Below are 23011 nucleotides of genomic sequence, written 5' to 3'. Positions count from 1 at the left end.
GCTTGGGTGAATATGATGAAGGAAAAAGTTCACCTGGTGACAGATACTGTGCAACGTCTTCAGTAATTCAACATATTGTCACTTGGGCTGCAACTACCAATTACCTTTTTATTGATTGATTAATTGTTTGGTTTATGAAATGTTAGTAAATAATAAAATGTCCATCACAGTGTCCTAGAGCCCAAGGTAACATCTTTAGATTTTTTTGTTTTGTTTCAACAGTCAAAAACCTCAAGATTTTCAGTTTTCACTTATATAAAACAGAGAAAAGCAACAAGTCCTCTGCTTTCTGTACATTAACATAAATGACCCAGTATCTGCGAGTGTAACAAGCTATAAGTTCATCATGAATCCAAAGTTGAAATCTGTTTTTATCCACAAACTGAGCAGTTCGCTGGTTTAGTGGGACTGACTCCTCTGAAGTCAATATTGTCTCCGCCTGGTGATGTCATTGTGCCCTGTGAGCGGTGAACCACTGCTGTTGTCACACTGATAAGCAGTGAACCCTGGATTTAGGTGAGCTGTCACACACAACAGCAGCACAAATGATCATATGACACATTGGTCAGCCGTGCATAGCCCAGGCTGTTTTAGTCTCGGGTGCTAAATCGCCATGTAAATTGCCCTCACATGCTGTATGTACAATTTAGAGCCACAGTTGAGGACACAGAGATCATGTCCTCGGTTGTTTTTTTTTTCTCAGAATTTGGAGTTAAGTACAGTTCGCATTTTGTAATTTCAGAGTCAGTTTTTATACTTTTCTTTTTTAGGCCAAGGAAAATGAAGGAAGACATTAATTTAACTAGTTACTTCAATTTTCTCAGGGCAAATTATCCCTGGCAGAATACAGGAAAAACTTACGTTTTAGTAAAGGCGTTTTTAAAAATGAAAACAGAACAGCTGAAGTAATTGAACACAGAAAAAATAAAATAAGAATTTTCATGTCTCTATGTGCATATCTGGCTAAAAAACCCTATAAGACACCTATGACAGATGTATGATCATTCCTGTGGTTGAACTTTATCGGTTCAAGATCAAACTTTAATTTTACTGCGCAATACAAGTAGATTTTTTTTTTATACTGGTGGCTCTGTTGATTCTGGCAAACACAATCTGTTTTGTCTCAGTCATCCTTCTCTTACTTCAAATATTCTGCTCACTGACACAACAAAGATTAGAAAATTACCTCATGTACCAAACAGGCAAACAGAATAAAACTAATACTCACAGTGTAGAGAGCAAAATAAAGTGGGAAGCAAAGCTCCCAAAGGTAAAGCCAGATTAAAGAGTTTCATCTGCTGAGGTACCAAGTTGACACGATAGAAATGATCAAAGCACATCAGCACTTTCCTGTCAAAAAACTAATGGATTACAGGATCTGTGCAAACTCCAGTGAAACAAAACCCAAGTCTACAGCAACTCTATGTGAGACTTCAAGCTAAATTCTAACTTCGGCATAGTAAAATGCTCACAGTGACAATGCTAGCATGATGGTGTTTATCAGTGTTTACCACTTTCACCATATTAGCTCAATACATCAACATGCAAACGTTTGATTTTTAGCACTAAATATAAGATAGCCGGCTAGGTGAGGCTGACAGGACTGTCATTCGTTATCTAAGTATTTTGTCAAAAAACAGTCTTGACCTGACGATGGCGTTAGAAGAAAAGTCAGGTAAAAGTCACCAAACTCATCAGAATACAACACATGAGCGTCATGAATGTCTGCCCAAAATTTCATGCCAATCGTTTAGATAGATGTGAAGATGTTTAACTTGTTAAGTGCTAACTTGTTAAGATGTTGAGAAATTTAGAAAGTAAAAGCAGATAAATGAGTTAAGTTTGTTGGCTTGAATGAAGAATAATCAGGAATTTTGTTTCATTTTTTTTTTTACTTTATTAAGAATGAAATACAACAGCAGGACAAAAAGTCATAAGAACACCAAAAAAGTGGATGACCGATCAAATATCAAAGGGACCAAAGACAAAAAAAAAGTGACATTCTACCCATCATGTAAATATAGCCGTGCAAAGATTGAAAGTATTTAGCAATTCAGATACAATCAAGTGGTTATCTCAAGAACGTATTGTATAATCCCATCCAAACTATGTCAATGGGACATATTTATTAGTTGAGAGTGCTTATGGGGATAGGGGAGTCTATTTGATTGGACAAGGTCCAGCTATTGATCGAGGATCAGCCAATAACAAACACCACAATATTTACAATACAGAGATTAGAGGCAATCAAATGATTAATTTTGTTACTTATTGATTGTTGGACTTATATACTGGTATAGAAAAATGATGTTACTTCGGCTCTCTGAAGTATAAGTAAAAAAAAGAAAGCATCTTCACTAGCAAATGATTCATAATAAATAGTAACAGTACACAAAAAACATAGCAAATATCAGAAAAAAGCATGTTGGTCGGTTAAGACAGCTATTCAGGTACTCTATGGAAAAAAGTAACATCTAAAGTACACATACAAAAAGCTGAGGGTTACCAAGGACTGAATGCTATCTCGCATCAATTACATCTGTGCTTTGTAAACAGAATACTAGGATGAGTCGTTTTTCATGTAGAACAAGCAAAGTTTTACCAAAAAAAAAAAAAAAAAAAAAAAGACTCAGCACATCTCTAAGTCTCTCTCTTACATGCATACACTCACACATGCTCACACACTGTTGTCAGCCCGACAGACCAAGAGAGGGCTGCAGGTCATAGACAGGTGAAGGATTTGCTGTTTGGGAGGGAGGGTGTTAATAAGAGTTAGTGTCAGAGTTAGTGTTCGCATGGACCTCGGTTAAAGAAAGCGGGGTGAAAACAAAAAGAGGCATCAAAACACCCAAACTCAGTGACGGGACTATGGAGATAAACTCTATGTTATGTTAGAGTAAGAAAACCTTATTCATCCAGCTAAACAGAGAGCATGGTTAGAAGCAGGAAGGAAAGTGGGAGTGATGTGGACTACTGTCTTTCTTTATGGGCCATGGTTAGCACCTAGGCATTGCAGACGTTGTGTTATTTGGTTCAGTAGTAGCTGTGTGCAGCCTCTCTGGCCTTGTGTCCCTCTCCTCCATGTCTCCTGTGGTTGCGGCGTTCGTGGTGCTGATTGTGGTGGTGGCGCCTGTACCGGTGTGATCGCCGGGCTAAAAAGTAGAAGGAAACAAATATGTTTATCTTGTTGTATGTTGTATGCATGCTGTAGTACTGTAGGTACACGACACAGCTCTTATTTTGTAGGATTACATTCTTGTTGCACCCAGTGAATTAAATCCCCTACTTAACAAAATCAGTTTATATTTTTATATCTTGCTATCTGCTAACTACTCTTATCTTTACTTTGCATGTTTCTACATCATTTATTTTTCATATTTTAAGGGACCTTATGTTTGCACTGTAGTCTGTTCCTTTGAGGCTGATGCTGACATGAATTAAAAAAAAAAAAAAGCAATAAACTGGCAGATGTTCATCTTTTTAAACTTAAGACAACTAAAAATATTTTTTGTTGAATAAGTTTTTTTGTAGCATTTTGACCAATGTATTTAGTGACAAACTATGTAATGGCAACACAGTTTTCTAAATGACCTCAAACATATTATTACTGCAATTTCTAGCTAGTCAGCTGACACACACTGACTAAGAACGTAATTAGGAACACCATACTAATCCTGGCTTGTTCCTCCCTTTGCTCTCAAAACATCTTCAGGTCTTTGTGGCATGGATTCAACAAGATGTTGGAAACTTTTGATATTCTTGTCCGTGTTGACGTGATTGCATCTCATTATTTCTGCAGATTTGTCAGTGCCACGTTCTTGCTGCGAATCTCCACATCCCAAAGGTGTTCTACTGGATTCAGGTCTGACACATCGTCATGTTCATGAAATCAGTTTGAGGCGACTTTGTGATATGATGCATTATCATGCTGGAAGCAGCCATTAGAAGATGATGTGGCCATAAAGGGATGCACATGGTCAGCGACAATATTCAGATGAGCACGCTGTGGCACTCAAATGATGATTGATTGGATTTAAAGGGTCCAAAGTGAGCCAAGAAACATTCCTCAGAACATTACACCACCAGCAACAGCCTGGATTGTTGACACAAGGCAGGTTGAGTCCATGTATTCATGCTGTTGATGCCAAATTCTGACCCTACCATCTGCAGCCTCAGCAGAAATCCAAATTCATCTGACCAGGCTACATTTTCCTCGACTGTCCAGTTTTGGTAGTCCAGCCTGTGCCCATTGCAGTCTCAGATTTCTGTTCTTGGCTGACAGGAGTGGAACCAGACTTGGTCTTCTGCTGTTGTAGTTCATCTGCCTCTATGTTCAATGTGTTGTGCATTCTGAGAGGCTTTTCTGCTCATCGCAGTTGTAAAGAGTGGTCATCTGAGTTACCATTACTGTCTGTTCAAATCAGTCTAGCCATTCTCCCCTGACCTCTTTCATCAACAAGAACTGCTGCTCACTAGATGTTTTTTTTTGTTTTTGGCACCATTCTGAGTTAAACTCTAGAGACTGTTGTCTGTGAAAATCCCAGGAGATCAGCAGTTTCAGAAAAATTCAAACCTGTCCGTCACCAACAATCATGCCATGGTCAAAGTCATCACATTTTCTCCCATTTCTGATGTCTGATTAACTGAAACTCCTGTGTCTGCTGCCACATGATCGGCTGATTGGATAAATGCATGAATAAGCAGCTGTACTGGTGTTCCTAATAAACTGCTTGGTGAGAGTATACACCAAAAACAACATATTTGCTATAACCTAATAAGAGCCGATGTGTTGGCCTGGAGGATTTATTCGTGAACCCTACATTTTTATGCTTTTATCAGTGAGCTGACAGTAGAAAGATGACAGGAAATTAAGGGAGAGAGAGATGTGGAATTACATTTAACAGAGGTCTTCAGCCAGACTTGAACCAGGGATATTGCAGTTCTTGGTCGGTGCCCTAACCCCTATAGGCTCAGGGGCACCCTTCATTTGCACTCTTTAAGTTGAGTTGACTGGAATTTCAGTCACTTAAAAAAATGAATCCTATTTCACTTCTTCTTTAAGTGTATTGTATGTTGATCTGGATATAGCTTAAAGATGATAAACTAGAAAGCAAATTAAAAACAACTAATTATTTCCAGTGGAAGTCTGGCAGAAGGTTTAGAATTGGGGGCAGAATAGGAACAAAACCACAACATGGTACATCATGTAAAGGTTAAGACTGACTTTACCTTTTTTAAAGGTAAAGACTAACTTTACCTTTACATGATTCCAAATAGACACTGAACACTCACACTTTGTGCAGATGATCCTGGGTCTCTCCCAGCTCCCATCAGCCCGGCAGCGAGCGGTGGGGATGTGGCGCTGGTAGAAGCCCTCAGAGCACTGGTAGCGCACCACTGAATGGATGTCATAGTGTGACCTCCGGCGACCTATCAAGTGGGCGTTCTCCACTGTGGGCGGAGTCCCACACAACACTGCCGAAAATAATTCAATTAAACCGCATAAATCATATAGATAAAGGTTTGTAAGTGTCCAATATCTGTTTCACATTAATCCAGAGTCGTATATGGTGCCAAGAGTCAATGACTTCATGTTAGTCTCTACTTCCACTTAATGCTTCTTTTACTAATGTACAAACGCGAGGGCACAGTTCATATTTGTATGTAGAAAAAAAACTTTACAGGTGTGTGTTGCCTGTAGATGGCAGCATTGTTGCTGTGTCTAATTGTTGAACTGAGCTGTGGTGAGGCCAGAGGGAGGTAATGGGTCTCTGCAGTAGACAGGGAATACAGCCAAACCACAGAGCCATGAGACCACAGCCAGACAAACAAACACTCTCTAACTACTTAATCCTTTTCTCACTGTCCTCCTCCATCTTTCACCTTCCTCTCCTAACTCCTCTTGTCCATCCACTTTGTCCACAGCAGGTCCCCGTCTTTAGCTCTCTTTGGATCCTGTAAGATTTCACTGTGCTCACGCTTGGACCTGGCCAAGTCGGGCCACTGAGGGGAGGCGTGGGTGAGTATTAAGAAAACCTGGCGAAAGGACTCTGAGGAATTTCAGATCCTATTTGCGAACAAGGCAGTAATTGGCAATAACTGCAACTACAGTTCTGCTGCCTGGACAAAGTGTAAGTGAGCCCAGAGGAGAGAGAAATAGCAATAAGTGGAAGACTGAGATTGATATTGCTCTCAAAAATCAATACAGGTTCAAGACTGAATCACAATCTTCACTTAAGTTTGGATTTGTCGTTAATTTTTTGGAGCATCTGCGGTTTTGACCTTTAACTGAATAAAAGTGTGAGTGATGTAAAACAGCTCAACTGAAGTCTGAGCAATTCCTGACGCTTGGTGAGGAAGAAATCTTTTCAACATAAAGAGCACAAGAACTGATGACGGTGATGAGCACTGATGACTAACAGGGAGCCAGCTGGTCAGCGAGCAGCACACAAGCAAGTAAATTGCATGGAGACAGCAAAAATCTCTCCAGATAAAATGATTATTAAGCTTTGAGTCATGCTGTACTTGAATTTGCCAAACAGGGAAGGACAGAAAGTTATTGTTTATTTGCACATTTTTAATGATGCTAAAGGAGCAGGGGCTAACCGTTTTGGTTGCAGTCAGTCCAGCAGTATTACAGTACCTGTGCCTTTCTTGCAGATGTAGGGCAGGTTGTAGTTGCAGGGCACGTCGTTCCACTTGCCATCCTCATGGGCAATGGTCACCACGCAGTCCTCGCCGCCTGCGAAGAAGTTATCCGGCTGGCTCTCCCTCCAGTTCTCGTATACCTGCACAACAGCAAGCAACACGGTTCTGCCGCATTTCATTTCATTTGTCAGCGTTATCACTCTGGAAATCCTCAACCTTTTCTTCCTTTTTTGTAAAAAGAAAAGACGAACGCTAGTGTTTTCTGATTAATGCCAACTGTAAGATTACAAATGAGATTTTGCACATGAATGGGGACACAGTTCTACTTTCAAATGAGGCTCATCAGAAGCCGCAGGGTGCGTTATGAATACATTTTCTGCCAAAGTTAGAACAGTTTTGGCTATTTCACGAGAGATTTCTTCTAACTGCTGTTTGTCAAATCCAATCAAACCACACACTGAGGATGCACATTTGTTAAACTCTTAATCAATAATAAATAAGAGTGTTTTCTTTTACCTTTGATTGTTGCTTATTTCGTCATGAATGTTATGTTTACTTTTTGTGATTTGAAGATTTCCAGGGCCTTTAAAACTGGAGTTGACGGTTCTCATATTGCAGCACGACTGAAAACTGATCACTAACCAGATCATTTCCGTCAGTCCACTGAAAGTCCTCCTCCACTGTGCGGTCATTCAGTCCGATCCAGGCGTTGTCATGACCCAGACCTGGAAAAAGCACCAGTACAATTTCATTCTTTGACCTAATTACACAGTGAAATCCCCACACGTACTTACACACCCACTGGTGTACAGTATATCTCAGTCTATCTGCCCTTTTCCATATTGTCCATTCTATCAGCTTTTTTCTCTATCATTACATGTACACATCACTTTTTTGTCTTTCGCACTCTCCCTGCATCATACTATAAATCAATGAATCAAGACAACTATGAAGATAAGTTACATTAACAGAACTATTTAATTTCATTTTATATTTTTTGTTTCTGAATGCACAGGTCTCATATTGGATTTAATTTATGTCATTTGTTTTTGTTGTTACTCTTTTCTTGAAGGTTACTACCAAAACACAGCCCAAAGCAACAGAAATACAGATGTACCATTGATAAACTCCTGCTCTGTAGCGGAGATGATGCTGCTGAGGTGGGCGCTGTGCTCTCTGCAGTCTTTCTCTGCATCCTCCCAGGTGTGTCTGTGGGTGAAGTACCTGTGGACCAACACAGTTAAAGTGAACATGAACATACATATGTCATACATTATGCAGCAAGACAAGTTTAAATGGTACAGAGCGCAGCGGTAAGTATGTCACGGATAACTCAAGGGTATAAAGAAGTAAGGCAGATAGATGAGGCACCTGTGGTCGCAGGTAAATATATTGTGACTCAATTTATTTTCACAGTACAGCCAGTTTTTCATTGCTCCTACCTGTAGCAGTGGCCATGGAACTTCCTCCAGCCATGCTCGCAGCCTTCTATGTCTGTAAAAAGGAAGAGAAAGGAAGAAGGGAAAAGACAGAAGCTAAAATTATTCCTTGAAGGGCACGTAAAAGCATAGTTAAGCGCAGGAACATGGAGACAGATAAAGTAGTCTGTCTAAGATGGGAGCAGAAGAACCATCTGCTTTTTTTTTTTACTGAGCATTCTATCTCATTTGGCAAATAAAGACTAAAATATATGGCTTTGGCATCTTGAGAGGCTAAATACATGAACTGTAATTATACAGGCTCATTTTCAATTCACTGCACATGTGGCCCTCTCTCTGCACTATTAGTATTCATTAATAACACCAAGGCCTGTGGATTCATTTGTAACTGCAAAGGTTAGAAATTCATTAATCCTCATTACACACACACACACTTGTATCTTTGTGAGGACACTCATTGACATGATGCATTCCCTTGCCCCTTACCCTAACCTAACCTTAACCAATACAAGTAAATGTCTAACCCCAATACTAACCTAAACCTAAACCTGATACTAACTTGAACCCTAAAGCCAAGCCTTAACACTGCTCTTTGGTGGTGTGTCAGGAAGAAAGAACGAGCCAAAATATCCTCAGTTTCCCAAAATATCATCACTCTGTAAGATCTTTTGCTCAAACTGGTCCTCACAAAGATAGAAGAACAAACAAACACAGACACACATAGGGAGGACAGATCTGGAGCTGGAGGTGGCTAAAACCAGTGAGGTGATGAAACAGCACTTGTGTTCATGTATGCACGTGGGTTTGAGTGTGTGGTATGGGGGGTGATTAGTGCCACGTACCACATAGACATGCATGTGAATCTTGCCTCTGTGTTTATTGTTCACTCTGCATGTGCTCATGAGACTAGACTGCCTCCTTTTTGTTGTATCATGGATTGCCAACCTAGTATTTGTGGGCTGATAGCTGCCTGATTACCTAACACAGATCCTGATTTGCCTATTTCGATATTTGAGCGCTTGCATCAAACTGTTTTTTACTCAGCCAATTCATTGCTAGCTTGGTTTATATTTAGCCACAGAGCTTCACATCCGCCTTCTTGTTTTCCATAGCCTGTTTCTCTGCCTCTCCATCCTCAGTTATTTACTTGCTCATTTGCCTGATGTAGCTTAGCATAAAGACTGGAAACAGAGGGAAACAGCTAACCTGGTTCTGTTCTAAGCTACCATAGTCTAATCTGCTAACTTGCTGTATCTTGTAAACTCTCAGCAAGAAAACAAATGAGATATTTCCCAAGATATCAAACCAAAACTCAAAAAAATAAAATGATCTTAAAACCTATTTGTTTTGTTTGCCTTTGTCTTGATGTTATACATGTTGTGAATTGCCAATTTAAATCTGCTTTTTTTATATAATGTCTTCTCAGTCTCTTTTATCACCCTCTTTCCAAGTTTCTACTCCCTATAAAACACCATTTCAACCTCTATTTTGAAAAGTCCCATATAAACAAGATTTGCTGGCCTGCTTCAATCAGCTCCATATTAGTTTATAACTCAGTAACAGTTAGAGTGGGTCCCTGTTTTTGTTGGCCCCTGTTTTTACATTCACACGGGTGGGCACACATTCCTGCCGCCAATTTCACACTATCCTGGTGATCGACAGGTGGTGGCAGTAACATGCAAAGAAGTGCAGCAACAAAAGCATGCCAGCAAACACGGCTGTAAATAATGCATTATTCAAAACATTCAAAGAAGCTGTATTGCAAATGTCCTGAGAGAAAGAAAACACAATCGACATGTTGTTAGACCTCAACTATGCACCCAATTTTTGGGAAGAAACTGAACGCAAACATAACTGTTGTTTGTTTACAAGAAAACTCCACAGGGCACGGTCATAATCTACAAACAGCACATAACACAGTTACAGCAATAATCTGGAACCATAAAAACAGCATTACTATCACAGCAAACACAGTAAAATTGTGTTTTTGATGGTACTACCTAACACATAATCGAGTGGGAATGTATGCGTATATGTAGAGATGCTGACAAAAAAATGAGCAAATAGTAACTGATACTCGGAAAAATTGAGTGTATATTTTCAGTCGGTATCCATCACCCCGCAGCCTGTGACTCATAGATACACTGTCTGATAGCTGCAAAGAGATGCAGCCTTGTGATATTGTATTATGACATAGTGCAGTAACAGACGCTGCACACTGATCAGGATTATTTCCACCAGCACCTTTTTAATGCTGGTATCAGACTGCTGGGAATCTTAATAAGTTCACCACTGTGGCTGCACACACAACAATGTTCTGAATTTGTTGGCGCTACACAGTCCGATAACGTAACTCATAATAATCCCCCTCACATAGCTTGCAGTCATCTGTTCCTTATCCGTGTGTATGTGCACGGCGTTCTCCCTCTCACCTTTCTCACATGTGTCTCCTCCGTAGCTGGGCAGGCAAAGGCAGAGAAATGAATCAATCTTGTCGACGCAAGTGCCTCCATTTTCACATGGTTCAGACTGGCAGTCATCAACATCTGTGAGGAGGAAAAAAGCGGTGAGAACAGACAGGTTGCAGATCTCATTAGGGTTCAAACTAAAAGGATGTTTTCTGCTGAAGCGAGGCTGTTCATGAAGAGGGAAAAAAAATACTGTGTGGGCGTTAAAGTACTGACACAAGAAGAGCTGGTCATTAGTCCTGGTTTAAACTGCTAAATGTGTGCACGCTGGTGCGTACAGTATCATAATTCAAACAGGGTACGAGGAGAATACAGACAATGTAATCCCCTTTACATTCCTTATTTGTCCTCATTCTCTCACAGAGGAAGACGCTCTAAAAGCCTTTCAAGTGTTACTACATCCTTCTTTATGCGTTTACAGAGCTTAAGTTTGACTTGATGTATGTCTAATCTCTTCTTTTGTCTCCTGTTCATTGTCTCCATTTACAGAACGCTGCGTGAGGCAGAAGCAGCACTCTGCACACCGCATTTGCTTTTTCCTTTAAAGATGTTGAAGTGCAGACATAAATTTGGTGGACAAGTGGGCCGAAAGGCTGAAACTGGCCCGGGTTCGGGCCCCCATTTTGGCAGATGTCCACCTTGCTGAAGAGGCCTTAAGCAACAACAGATCCGCTACCAGCTCCAGGGCTGCAGCTCTGCAGCTAACTGTGCTCTCTAACCTCTCTGTGGCAGGCAAAAGGAACATTTCTCTACAGGGATCAATAAAGCTTCACTTTATCATTGTAAATGGAGGGCATGTAATCTTCTTTCCCCACTGTGGGGTTTTTTTTGGACCCAGAATAACAGATATACCCCAGGACTGCAGAAATCTATTAAAACTCACAGCGAGAGTGCAGACAGAGAGAAAGCGACTTACAAGTTTTTAACTTACTTCAGAGTATTTCCTCAGATCTTAAGGGTTACTTAGTTTCAAGCAAAAAGCTGAACACTGAAAAAGGTCAGTGGCTGTGAAGAGCTGCTGTAAATGTGTCAGACAGATCAAACTAGAATGACCTTTAGCCTCACACAAGACGTTCATATTTCAGACTGTCCTCAGGAGACACGCTGAAGGTTGGCCGTTCTGAACTAAATTGGGGTTTGTCAATAAAGTGCTGTTTATTGCAGGGCACTAGTGTGAGACTAATAAGATTGTTTTTTAATCTTTTTTCTTTTTGATATAATTTTCACAGCTTTGACTTCAGCTTTTTTCAGTGGCATCAAAGAGTTTTAGGTTTGATCTAACTTTAATCTGACAAACAGAGGTTGTTTATCTGTTTATAGTGGTGGCAGCTCTTTTAAGAAGGATGGTGGAAAATGAGGCTGTTTTTTTAGAGACTGAAACCAAAGATTTGTGCTAATGTGTTCTCTTGTAAGATTTTTTTCCTCTTCCAAGAGGCTCAAAGCTGTGATCAATCAAACAATGTTGTTTGTCTGTTAGATCAAATATTAGTTTAAGAGCAACAGTAGCCTGAAAGTTTTTCAAATGTTACTTTTCTTATTGAAAAATAGTTTTCTTTGACAACAGGGTTCATTGGCTTAAATCACTTGGAATAAAACTGGGGGAGAAAACACAATGTAGATCTATTTCAAACTTACTACACTATGGTGAAAAAAGTCAAAAAACTCTTATAATATGAATCGAGCATTAGTAATTTTAATCATAAGTGTACCAAGCTCAGACTGGCATTTATTATAGATTAAATTAAACAGTGTGGGTTCAACCCAGCCAGATAATCTTCTGGTGGTTTAGGCAAAGGAAAATTCATCTGAAAATCACACATTAGTGTGTTTAATTAGTCAAAAAAGCAGAGGCTGAGTTTTTTTTTTTTTTTTTTAACATTCATTTCATTTTTTAAAATATAACTGAAGAAAGTAGCTCCCCAGGAACATGTAGTGACTCAGATCTCAGATCCTTTATAAAACTAAATGTTTAATGGTTGAAATAATGTAAAAAATTGTAAAAATTGTCATTGTAAATGTGAAATATCCCCTTGAGATGTAGTAGTTCACAGCTAAACACACACCACCAATTCTCCCTCCCCATGAAAATCAGTCCAGCTCTTTGTTGTTCAATAGAAAAAGTCTGATCCCCTCGTTCCTCTCATCCATTATGCAGAGGGGAAGCTGCTCCTCAGAGAGATAATACTGCAAATTCCGCAAATCCATAACAAAGCCTTCCAACATACCCACGCATCCGCTGCTGGCTGTCAGTTTGACTGCCTGTCTGTCCGTCTTTCTGTGACACTGAACAACAGACAAAACTCAGGTAGAACGAAGGTGTCCACAGTCCGAGTGGGACCATGAATACCGATAAGTATGTTACTCTGTGTGGATCATTTATTCATAAACTGGTCAGTACCTTGAGGAATAGCTGCCTAATGAGCTGAGCATGTGTTATGGAACAAATTAGGACCCTCAAGGCAAATTTATACCTCTGTGTCAAAGTGTCACAGTACCTCTGCAAAGGTAGTTCTCGTGTCTGCTTTGGGACGTAGGGGATTACAGCGAATTTCATAAGCACCTATTCTAAAAATCGAACTATATTTGGGAACCAGCTTAGTTTGAGAAGTGGGACAAAAGGATGGATGTACAGAATCTTCTATTACAATATCAGTGTACATTATATATATTTACAGTATCATCAATGTGTTCAACACACTGATGCAAAAAAAATCCTGTATATCCAATATAATGCAGCCCTTATCCTTGCTCTTCAAAATTGCCAGCAATTGTAAAAAGCCTAGGTTTTTATCAAATTTCCTGCAGACTTCATCAAGTCAATATGTAAAGTCAATATTCATCAAGTTAATATGTTTAAGACATATTAATAACAAACAGGATGAAATTTTAATACCTGATTAACAGTCATTGCAAAGCATGAAAGATATCAATAAAAACCATCTGCTATCCACAATTTATCGTCATCTTTTTCAGCTGTGAGCAGCCCCTCCATTTCCTCTGTGCACGGCATTGTGGGAGAGTAGTGTCCATCAACAGCATGCTCAAAAATAGATTTTGGTATGCTTTATTTTTTAGCATGGATTTGGGACAGTAACAACATCTGGAGCTTTGTGAGCGTCAGACTCTACACTGTGGATGTATAGTTTAACCTTGAAGGAACGGAATCACGTCTCACTTTCTGATACCAATACACCATAATACAGTGACACTGAAAGAAGTATAATTGAGACCTGATCTTGTCATTGCCAAAGACAATGGGGAGTTCTGTGTGAGAGAGGAAATTACATGTAGACAAAGGACTGATCAGTAAGATTTTGAATTTAGATAGTGTCAGGTCGTACAGCTCGTGCATGTCACCCTCACTTGTTTTTGTGTGGTCCTGACCTTGTCCTTCCTCCAATAAAGTACGTCTAATCTCTGTAATCTGTCAAACCTCTGAGGGTATTATTACAAATAACAGAGAGCCATCTTTATACCTCGGCCAAGAAGCTTGTGTTTTCTCCACTCTTTGTTTCTTAGTTTCATCAAATCCTATGAATGGATTTCCATGAAGTTCAGGGTGCAGAAAGTCCTTCTGCTGGGGAATAATTGATTAGTTTTTGGTGCTGATTTGAATCTGGGATTTCCGCCATTGATCTTCTTTTTCTTTTTTCTTTCTTTCTTTCTTTCTTTCTTTTTTTTTTTTAGCCACGATGAAACTAAGTGAGGCCTTGATTTGATTCCAAAACCTTTAGGCATTTTTTTCTGGGGACAAGGAATCAAATCAGCTTAAAAAGTGACTTTAATGATGTCTTTGGGTGTTAATCGCCAGTTAGAGAATTGCTGAGGGCTGCCAGTGTCACAGAAGCAGATCTATTTGTACGTGAAATCAGCATCTTCACTACATGACATTACTTTAGCCAGGAATTTTTATCTGTGAAGAAGAAAATCTTGCCAGTGAAAGCTACTAGAGTTTGACCTTGAGGGACCATTACCATCACCCTTCTCTGACAGTTCAAACCTAACCTTTGACCCCAGCCTCTATTCAACCTCCTCCCTCACTGTGACGGACAGCTCAGCCTTTGACCTGCCAATAGGCCGTTGAAGAGCCTTACGTCAATATGTACAGACAGACGCAGAGCTGGCTTCATTATGCCAGCGTGTGTGTGCGTTTGTGTGGGATGTGTGTGTGTGTTTGTGTAGGATGTGTGTGTTTGAGCATCACTCACCAATCTCACAGTTCTCCCCAGTGTATCCTTGTGGGCAGTAGCAGCTGTAGCCTGTTCCCTGAGGAAGGCACTTTCCTCCGTGTAGACATGGGTTTGTCACGCAGGGCTCCACCTCGACTAAAAGAGACAGACGGATGGGGGTGAAGGGGGAATATAGGGATTCAAAAGAAGGGACTTAATTAGTGATTCACTAAAGTGTACTGCTTTTCTCTGTTTGTAAATGTGATTCATTTTGGCAAGGATAAAACATGTATCCGAGCTCACAGGCTGAATAAAGCTTAAACATATTTCTTCCCATGGTGACCCTCTAAAGTTGGACAACTTAAACACCAATTTCCCTCACCACTGGTTGGATTTTGGATAAAAATAAAAATCAATGTATGACTCAGAGAGAAAAAGCTAAACAAACAAAAAAAAGCATGCCACCCTAATTTTCCATCATTGCAGCTCAGCTAAAAAACCAGCAGTTACAACACATGCATATCCATTTCACACTCTGTCTCTTTTCAAAGGGATCAGAAGCCAGAGAGCCTCAACCTCGCCATCCACTCACAGCCACAGTTGTCATGGTTACCATATGGAAAGCGAGCCTTGGCTCACTCCACCGAGCGTAGTGGGCAGCGTGAGAACTTCAGACATTAGCAATCCTCAACAGAAATGAGCGGACCTCCCGCTGAGCGCCTTGGCCCCGCTATTCACCCCCTAAATGTGTGCGTGTGTGTGGTCTCCTTCCACAATTACAAATTTCCATATCAATTGACACACCACCACGTGTTTCTCCCCTGAGCCGCTCATTATAGCAACTTAAGGTCTTTGAAAACCACCACTCGTTCATCCTGGCCGCAAAAGCTCGGCTGTGGGAGTCTTTGTTCTGCCAGATCTCTCTGTGACACTGCGGACTGCTTAGGAGGAGGTGGTGTGTGAGGTTGACTGTGTGTGTGTGTGTGTGTGTGTGTGTGTTTGTGTTTACACGGTACGATGAGCGAAAATCAATACCTTGGCTATGATTAGCCCTGAGGCTGATCCTGTCCAATAACTAACCAGAAGCAGACATCTCAAGCTCACATCATCTGAATTACTGTCGTTATGCCGGTTGCTGTGTTGGACAAAATAAATGTTCAGGGACAAGAAAAAGATTGAGAGTTTTCAATCACAAGGATTCCAGCACAGAGTAAGATTTCTCAATAGCTTCAGCTCTATAGATTTATGATAAAATTTTGCGAGCCAATCCTCCCAGCTCATGTTTTGAATTCTGCTGAAGTCAGGTGCTAAAACCAGCCATGCATTTCATTTAATGTACAGCGGTCAGACCCAATGTGCACTTGCACCCTCTGCATCAGTCAAGGTCATGGCACGCCTTGACAAATATAAACTGTTATGACAAGCAGATTTACTACAGTGTGTGTGTGTGTGTGTGTGTGTGTGTGTGCCCGTATGTGTGAAAGATAAACCTTGTGCGATTGGCTGTTCATTAAAGCGAGTGGTGCAGAAAAATCAATAGTCCGTAGAAGGAGTGGACTGTCCCTCGCTCTGCACAGCAGCTGACACCACTGGCACAAACAACAACAACAATAAGCTGGCAACAGCAAAATCCAACTAATAAGTTTACAGAGATAGGACAGTTAGGGGATGATACTTTGCAGCAGCTCTGGGATACCTGAAAGTATTAATCTACACATCACACATAGCCATTGCTATGAGTAATTGCAGCTACAGACTCAGTGGAAATACAGTTTACTTTGGACATGTGATTTTTAGATAAGCAGTTTAAATCTGACAAATTATGTTTGGCATTTCAGTGAGGGTAGAAGAGTGCAAAGAGGAAGAAAGCAGACAAAGAAACTGTCTGCAGTTTAAATGTTACAGAAAGTCTGAAGAAACAAATCTGTTTAGAAAGATCAAATGGTGGAAAGAAACTTTATGGCGTTGTGTTTTTGTCATATTTGAGAAAAATGTGCTTTGTTGCTGAAGGTCCTTGAATCCAGCTTGAGCCCCTCCCTCTTTTTTTTCCCTCTCTCACTGATTGAACTAACTGATGAAATGCTCTGTGATCTAGTCGGGAGAGCAAGTACAGACCAACACCATGAAACCCAACCACAAGGGACTGAACAGGAGATGAGAGTGTGTACATGTGAGTGAGAGAGATGTAAGCTGAAAGCCATTACTCTGGTCCAATCTCCTGTAAGCGTATCCATCCACCTCTTCTGTTTGTGTAGCAAAGATATCAGCGTGTTTGTGTGTTTATGGCCCTCTGCCTGCATGCCTCCAGGGTCTCTCAGTCAATCAATCAACCCTCATACTGTACACCAGCAGTCCAGATGGTTGCCCTCGGCTTCTTGTCGATACAGTTTACAGCTGTTTACCATCCTCAGACTCCTCACACCCCAGGCAGGCAGCTCAACCATGCCTGCTTCAGACACAAGCCGCTTTCAAAGGGAGCAAAATAAATCACCATAGAAATGTGTGATAGCATGATGTCCGTGGGGGTTTTCAAACGCCAGGTGATAGGATGTTTCCTGTATGTGCTCTCATTATCAAGCAAAAAATAAACCAGGTGGCCAGCCAGGAGCTTCACTGAGATATACGGTGCTGCAGACTTAATCAACAGACTGTGTATGGTGGCGGGGAAGTGATCTCCGCTTCTGGTGGGAATAAAAGGCATGTAGCCAGGGAATACACACTGAATCTTTTGAATAAATAAGCCAGTTGAGAGGTCAGGGGAAGGGAAATGAAAAGACAGTATTAAGGGATAACTCGATTCTTTTACAGCTGGGATCTTATTTTCATCGTTCTCGTTAACATTTCTGTTGGTTATGATGACAGTGTTACCAAAGTAATTCCTGAGATTAAGGAATCAAGGACAAGAAGTGGCAGAGGAAGAAACACCAGTAGTCAGACCGCTAACCTTAAAGACTGTTCGGCAAGTAATTTAGAAGATGTAATTGTAATCAGTTACTCATTAATGTTTCACATAAAAAAAAGCAAAGGATTACTCTGCTAATTATGCAAGTGCAGCAAGCGTAATTAGTTACTGGTTGTTACATTTGATTGCTCAGTTCAGCTCTGTCAAAGCCCTTAAACACCCCCAGTGTCTCTACACCCACACATACATACATACCCTCACATATTCTGTGCTTGACACGTATAAAAACATAAAACCGGCCTAATGTTACGATTTTGAAGTGTTTACTGACCATCAAGAGCTAACGCTAGCTTTGCTCAAATTACTGCAAATAATGCATTTCTCCTCTTTAGGCGAATCCTAGCCACTGCCCAACACCTCCAGTCCCTGTGCCATGCTAACGGGTAACAGAATAAGTCTGGCCTCTCAATGCACAGAGACAAAATTAGTACCAGACAGGAAAGAATGAGTGTCAAAGTAGCAAAGTATTATTGGGTTTATTTATGTAAAAACTCTAATCTACTGATTACTGCCAAAGTTATGCCAGACACTGCTGAACACTGGTTATAAACAAGCCAGAATATCTGAAGCACTTTATTCTGAGAAAAGTGAGTGCACCAAAAATGTTGGTAGTATTCCCTCATAGCACCTAAGATGAACCAGATATGGACAGTCTGGGTAATAATTTTACACTTTGCCTAAAGTTTTCTTTTCCAAATGAATTGAATTAACCTGGGAATTTGTTTAAAACCTGAACGATGGTCTGACTGTTGTCTGTGTTTTATTGTGCTGTTGCCCTGTTTTTAAATTAAATATATTAAAATATATATATATATATATATATATATATATATATATATATATATATATATATATATATATATATATATATATAAGAATTAAATGTTCAATTAAAATAGTTTCTGTGGAATTATAACAAAATCCATGACTAATTACAATGAACATACAGATATATGGATACACACCAAATAAAATAAAGTCTATGATCAGAGTGGAAGTGTGATAACAGACATCTCAAAACAAACAAACAGTTCTTACTTGTTGGGCCCAGAGTTATGGTACTGACATTAGAGCCTCTGCTGCTCTCCTCCTCCATGTTGCCAGGTAACAGGGCCCCTGAGCCCACAGCGTGAGACCAAGCGGGCTCCTCTTCATCAGGGGGCCCCGACAGTAATGGAGGATAATCCAGAGAACTGTTCAGACCTGCTTTTTCCACTGGGACCCAGTGAAGAGATGTTAGGGGGTTAGTGGAGCTGTCCTGGTTGTCTGAGTAAGGAGATGGAGATGGATCTCCTGATCCAACCATTTGAGAGGTGGAATGGAAAGAGAGTGACGATGATGATGAGGGTGAGAAGGATGGGGTTTGGGGAGTTGATGAAGGTAAGGAAGTGGATGGAGAGGGGGAGGAGGAAGAGGAAAGAGTCGGGGATGGGGAGGAAGATTGAGATTCAAACAGTGACTGAGATGGCGATGATTGAGAAAAGGGCATAAACGTTGAGACGGACGGGGTTGGTGAGGATGATGGGGATGGGGATGGAGATGAGGACAGTGTTTGATCTGGGTCTGGTGAGATAGATGGAGATGGGGTTTCAGCTGGTAGAGCAGACAAGGATTTGAACGTGGAAATGTCAGCACTTTCTGACCCAGTTGTAGTCATCACTGTGGCCTCCAGAGGACTATCAGTGGTAGTGGTAGTTGTGGTGGTGGCGGTGGTGGACTGTCCTTTCCTGTGACCCCTCTCTCTTGATCTTTCTCTGGATCTTTCTCTTGGTTTACTTGTTCCAACTGGTCGTCGTGAGACTTGTATCTCCCCTTTTGCCTCTACGCCGGTGATTTCTCCACTCCCCTCATCTTCCCCTTTCCCCTTCTCCTCTCCTCTCTCTTTCTCTTCTCCTCTATTCCTGTCCTCTCCTCTGTTCTTCTTCCCCCTCCCTCTGCCTCTACCGCTTGCTCTGGAGGTCACTGTCTCTTCCCTCTTGTCAGCCGGCTGGGTTGTGGTCTCTGCTTCAACACGGACCCAGGTATCCCCGCTGGATGAGGTGATTTCAGGTGCAGAGCTGGAGGCAGTGGACGTGTGGGTCTCTGAATTCTCCCAGCTCTTGATGCTCTCTGTAGTCATAGGAATACCGGAGGCGGCCAAAGAAGATGCCAGACGAGTGGGTGAGTCTTCACTGGCTGGTGTAGCGTTCTCCCCTGAGGGACTGCTGAACCACGAACTTCCCCAAGAAAACAAACCTGCAGAGGGCATAAAACAAACACAAAGAAAAGAACGAGGGAAGTCAGGGGTGCAATTACTGCAGACAGAGAGAAAAGTGCAAAAGACAAAGCCACAAGTGAAGAAACAAAGAGAAAATCATCTTATGGATTCTCTCTGTCTTGCCAAGGGAGACAAAACAAACACTTCGAAGCTGTTGGAGCTATTCATGAGCTGTTTTTCTCTATCGCTGTACCAGCACTGTCTATACTTCAATATTATAATCGCTAGCAAACGAAGCTCTGTGGATACTGTGAAGAAAAACATTTAAAGAAAAGGCTGGAATAGTGCTGAACATTTCCCTCCACAGTATGTTAAACCTTATTATCAGTGTGATAAATATAACCAGAGAATACTGCATATAGGGGATAGAAAGGCTAATGAAAACAGTGTCATTACACTTACAAAGGCAGTTAGACAGACGGGCTACATTAAATGGTTTGTTTGAAAGGTCTTACATTCAACACTGACTGCAAGTGTGAGCTTTCAAAATAACATTGCACCATGTTCATGTCATATCAGAGTTAATGTAATTACCTATTTTTCACTAGCTGACCTATTTTTGACCTTTTTAGGTTCTAATTAGAACCAAAAAATTGAATTTTCTAAAAGCTGCTCATAATAATTGAACCCAAAATAAATGAATGTAGTGCTAAACTGTCAAGGACAGATTTTTAATCCTCACATGACAATGATATAACTGTCTTGATTTGTCGAGTGAGATGAACGCTTGCAGTGTGTAAACATTTCATTTGACCTGAACGCAGAATTAGGCATCAATCAGCGTTGCAAAGAGACAACAGTTGACCTCTGAGCTGCAAAGACATCAGTCTGTAAGCTGCAAAATTAAAAAAAAAAAACATGGCTAAAAGAAATGTTCAACATTTATGACAATATAAAGCAAGAACAGACAAACTGTTGGGGAAAAAAAAAAAAACTATCTGAAACTCATTAACCTATTTTACTGATGAAAATTGATGAAAAGACTAAATGAAGATAAAAACCATATGGGTGAAGGTCTAAATCCTCTCTGGACACACACAGAAACAAACATGCACAGACACACACACACAACTAGGCCAAACACAATGAAACTAAAGACAGCCACAGTCTCATAAACTGCCTCAGAATTGAATCAACAACTCTGTAACACAGTTTCAACAAACGCTGAGCAGAGATGTCTCCCATTTGAAAACCGTTTTCTTCCACGGCCAGCACATTAAAAGCTGTAAACCTGCAAGACCCCTGAGGAACGGGAAAGAGAAATGTAGGTTGATGAGTTGGATTTCACTCTTTATCCATCGTCTGCCTGCGTTCATGTCGATGCTTTCAGCCACAATGCCTGTGCTTCAGTGTTAATAATGGGCATTGAGCTCTACAGAGACATTTGGAGGCAAAATTTTTCTGCATATGATCTAATTTAAGAAGGCACAAAACAGAAACAAGCGTGATTCAGCTGTTTATGCCTCCGCATGCTCGGTGTAAGCAATCTTGAAGATGCAAAAATGTTGCACTCCATTAAAACGTATTATTTAAAAACATTTTTTGTAATGAGCTTTAATGGGTTTATTTGTACAGCAAAATATCCTCAGCTGTGCTCTAAACCGCACACAGATGAGTGTTTCCATTTGATGGAGAATCTGGGAGAGTCAGAAAATCTCTTTCATTTGATTAAAAGGCAACTAAATGAGTGAATCCAACAAAACATATCTAAGTGGAAGCCAAGACAGGAGCTGGCTGAGCTCTTGAAATGCTAAGTAGAAGAGCCTCAGTGCCTCCTCTCCTCTCTCCATTTGATTTTTTCCTGTTTCTACTAAATTTGTAATATAAAGTGTGTTCTGAGTAAACAATTATGACTATAGAAATAACACAACACGTCTTTGTTATGTGGCCTCGAACATTTTATGGAACAAATTAAAGAGTTTGGGAAGAATAATCAACTATCAATGTGAAGCCCTGTTAAATGACAAAATAAGACTTTAAAATGTCTTAGTTACATTGGTAAAAGCTGATCTCCAGATTCTTTTGGGTAAATGTGAATTATAATAGCGGATGACCATATTAATAATGAAAAGCATATATGCAAATGACCTTTCTTATAAAGCTGAATAGATAAATTTCTCTCACTCATGTTTGTGTTACCATTTGATTTTTTTAAACATACTTTGTACTGTTTAAACAAGGAACAGCACAACATGCAGAACAGTGCACAACAACCCCCACTGCAGACAGCTACAGCACATCAAACAAAATCACAGAGAAATAATTGAATAAGATTTTAAACCTAAACAAACATCAAACAAGTATGTTAATTAAACATATGAAATTAAGTAAAATATTGTGTCCAGTCCACTATATGTATATGTGAGTTTAGGGTAACCAGTCATCAGTAGCTGTATCACGTTGTGTGTCTCATAATTGGGGTTATGAAATGGGTCTTCCAAGCGCTTACCCCTTTGAAGTTTTTCAGGTCTGCAGGAAAAATAATCAAGAAAATTGACTAAACCTTCAGAAACATCTCATCTTTTCCTTTTAAGACAGTCTGTAATCTTTCATGGGGGAGGGTCTTACAAATCTCTCTCTACCAGAGGGTAACACTTGGATGGAAGTCTTTGATCCAATTGTGCAAGATGCACTTCCGAGCAATTAAAAGGAGCTTCTCAAGAAGTTTGTAGTGTGATGTACGGAGATGCAATTCCCTGGAGGAAAGGCCTAAGAAGAAAGCACCAGGGTCTTTTAAAATTCTTATTCTTAATATTCTATAAAATTACCTTGGAAATAGGTGCCCAGAATTGGAAAAATAGTTTACACTCCCTTTTGCCTGGCCCTTTCTGTGTACCTGTCATTTACTGTGCACATGAAAGAGTGCTGTGTGCGAGCTCTAACACTGGGATCACTGGCCACCCTTGTCTAAGTTTCAACCCTCACCCTCATGTTGAGCTAACATTAGCTTGAGTAAATCTAACTTCAGCATAGAGCAGTTGTCTTCTGCTCTATGCTGAACTGGGGAACAGTGCTTTCCACACAGGCTTACCTTGCAATCTGTCATTACAAGGTTAACATTAAAGTAA

The 23011-nt window shown here is 40.4% G+C and overlaps 1 protein-coding gene across 1 annotated transcript in view; it reads right to left on the bottom strand.

Moving 5' to 3' along the window:
- Window positions 1-3033: 3033 nt before the first annotated feature.
- The window catches only part of LOC121193265 (neurocan core protein-like), a 32379-nt gene continuing 12401 nt past the window's right edge, over window positions 3034-23011 (bottom strand). The window contains exons 11-19 of the mRNA XM_041055492.1: window positions 18725-19921; window positions 14764-14880; window positions 10520-10633; window positions 8091-8142; window positions 7766-7872; window positions 7291-7373; window positions 6644-6788; window positions 5293-5475; window positions 3034-3152 (exon numbers count right to left, since the gene is read on the bottom strand). Of these exons, the coding sequence (XP_040911426.1) occupies window positions 3034-3152; window positions 5293-5475; window positions 6644-6788; window positions 7291-7373; window positions 7766-7872; window positions 8091-8142; window positions 10520-10633; window positions 14764-14880; window positions 18725-19921 (2117 nt within the window). The remainder of the gene's footprint in view (window positions 3153-5292; window positions 5476-6643; window positions 6789-7290; window positions 7374-7765; window positions 7873-8090; window positions 8143-10519; window positions 10634-14763; window positions 14881-18724; window positions 19922-23011) is intronic.

The sequence above is a fragment of the Toxotes jaculatrix genome, chromosome 14 (assembly GCF_017976425.1).
Source record: "Toxotes jaculatrix isolate fToxJac2 chromosome 14, fToxJac2.pri, whole genome shotgun sequence".
In the NCBI taxonomy this organism is placed as follows: domain Eukaryota; kingdom Metazoa; phylum Chordata; class Actinopteri; family Toxotidae; genus Toxotes; species Toxotes jaculatrix.
The sequence above is the reverse complement of the archived record's forward strand: the minus strand, read 5'-3'. Positions and strand labels throughout refer to the sequence as shown.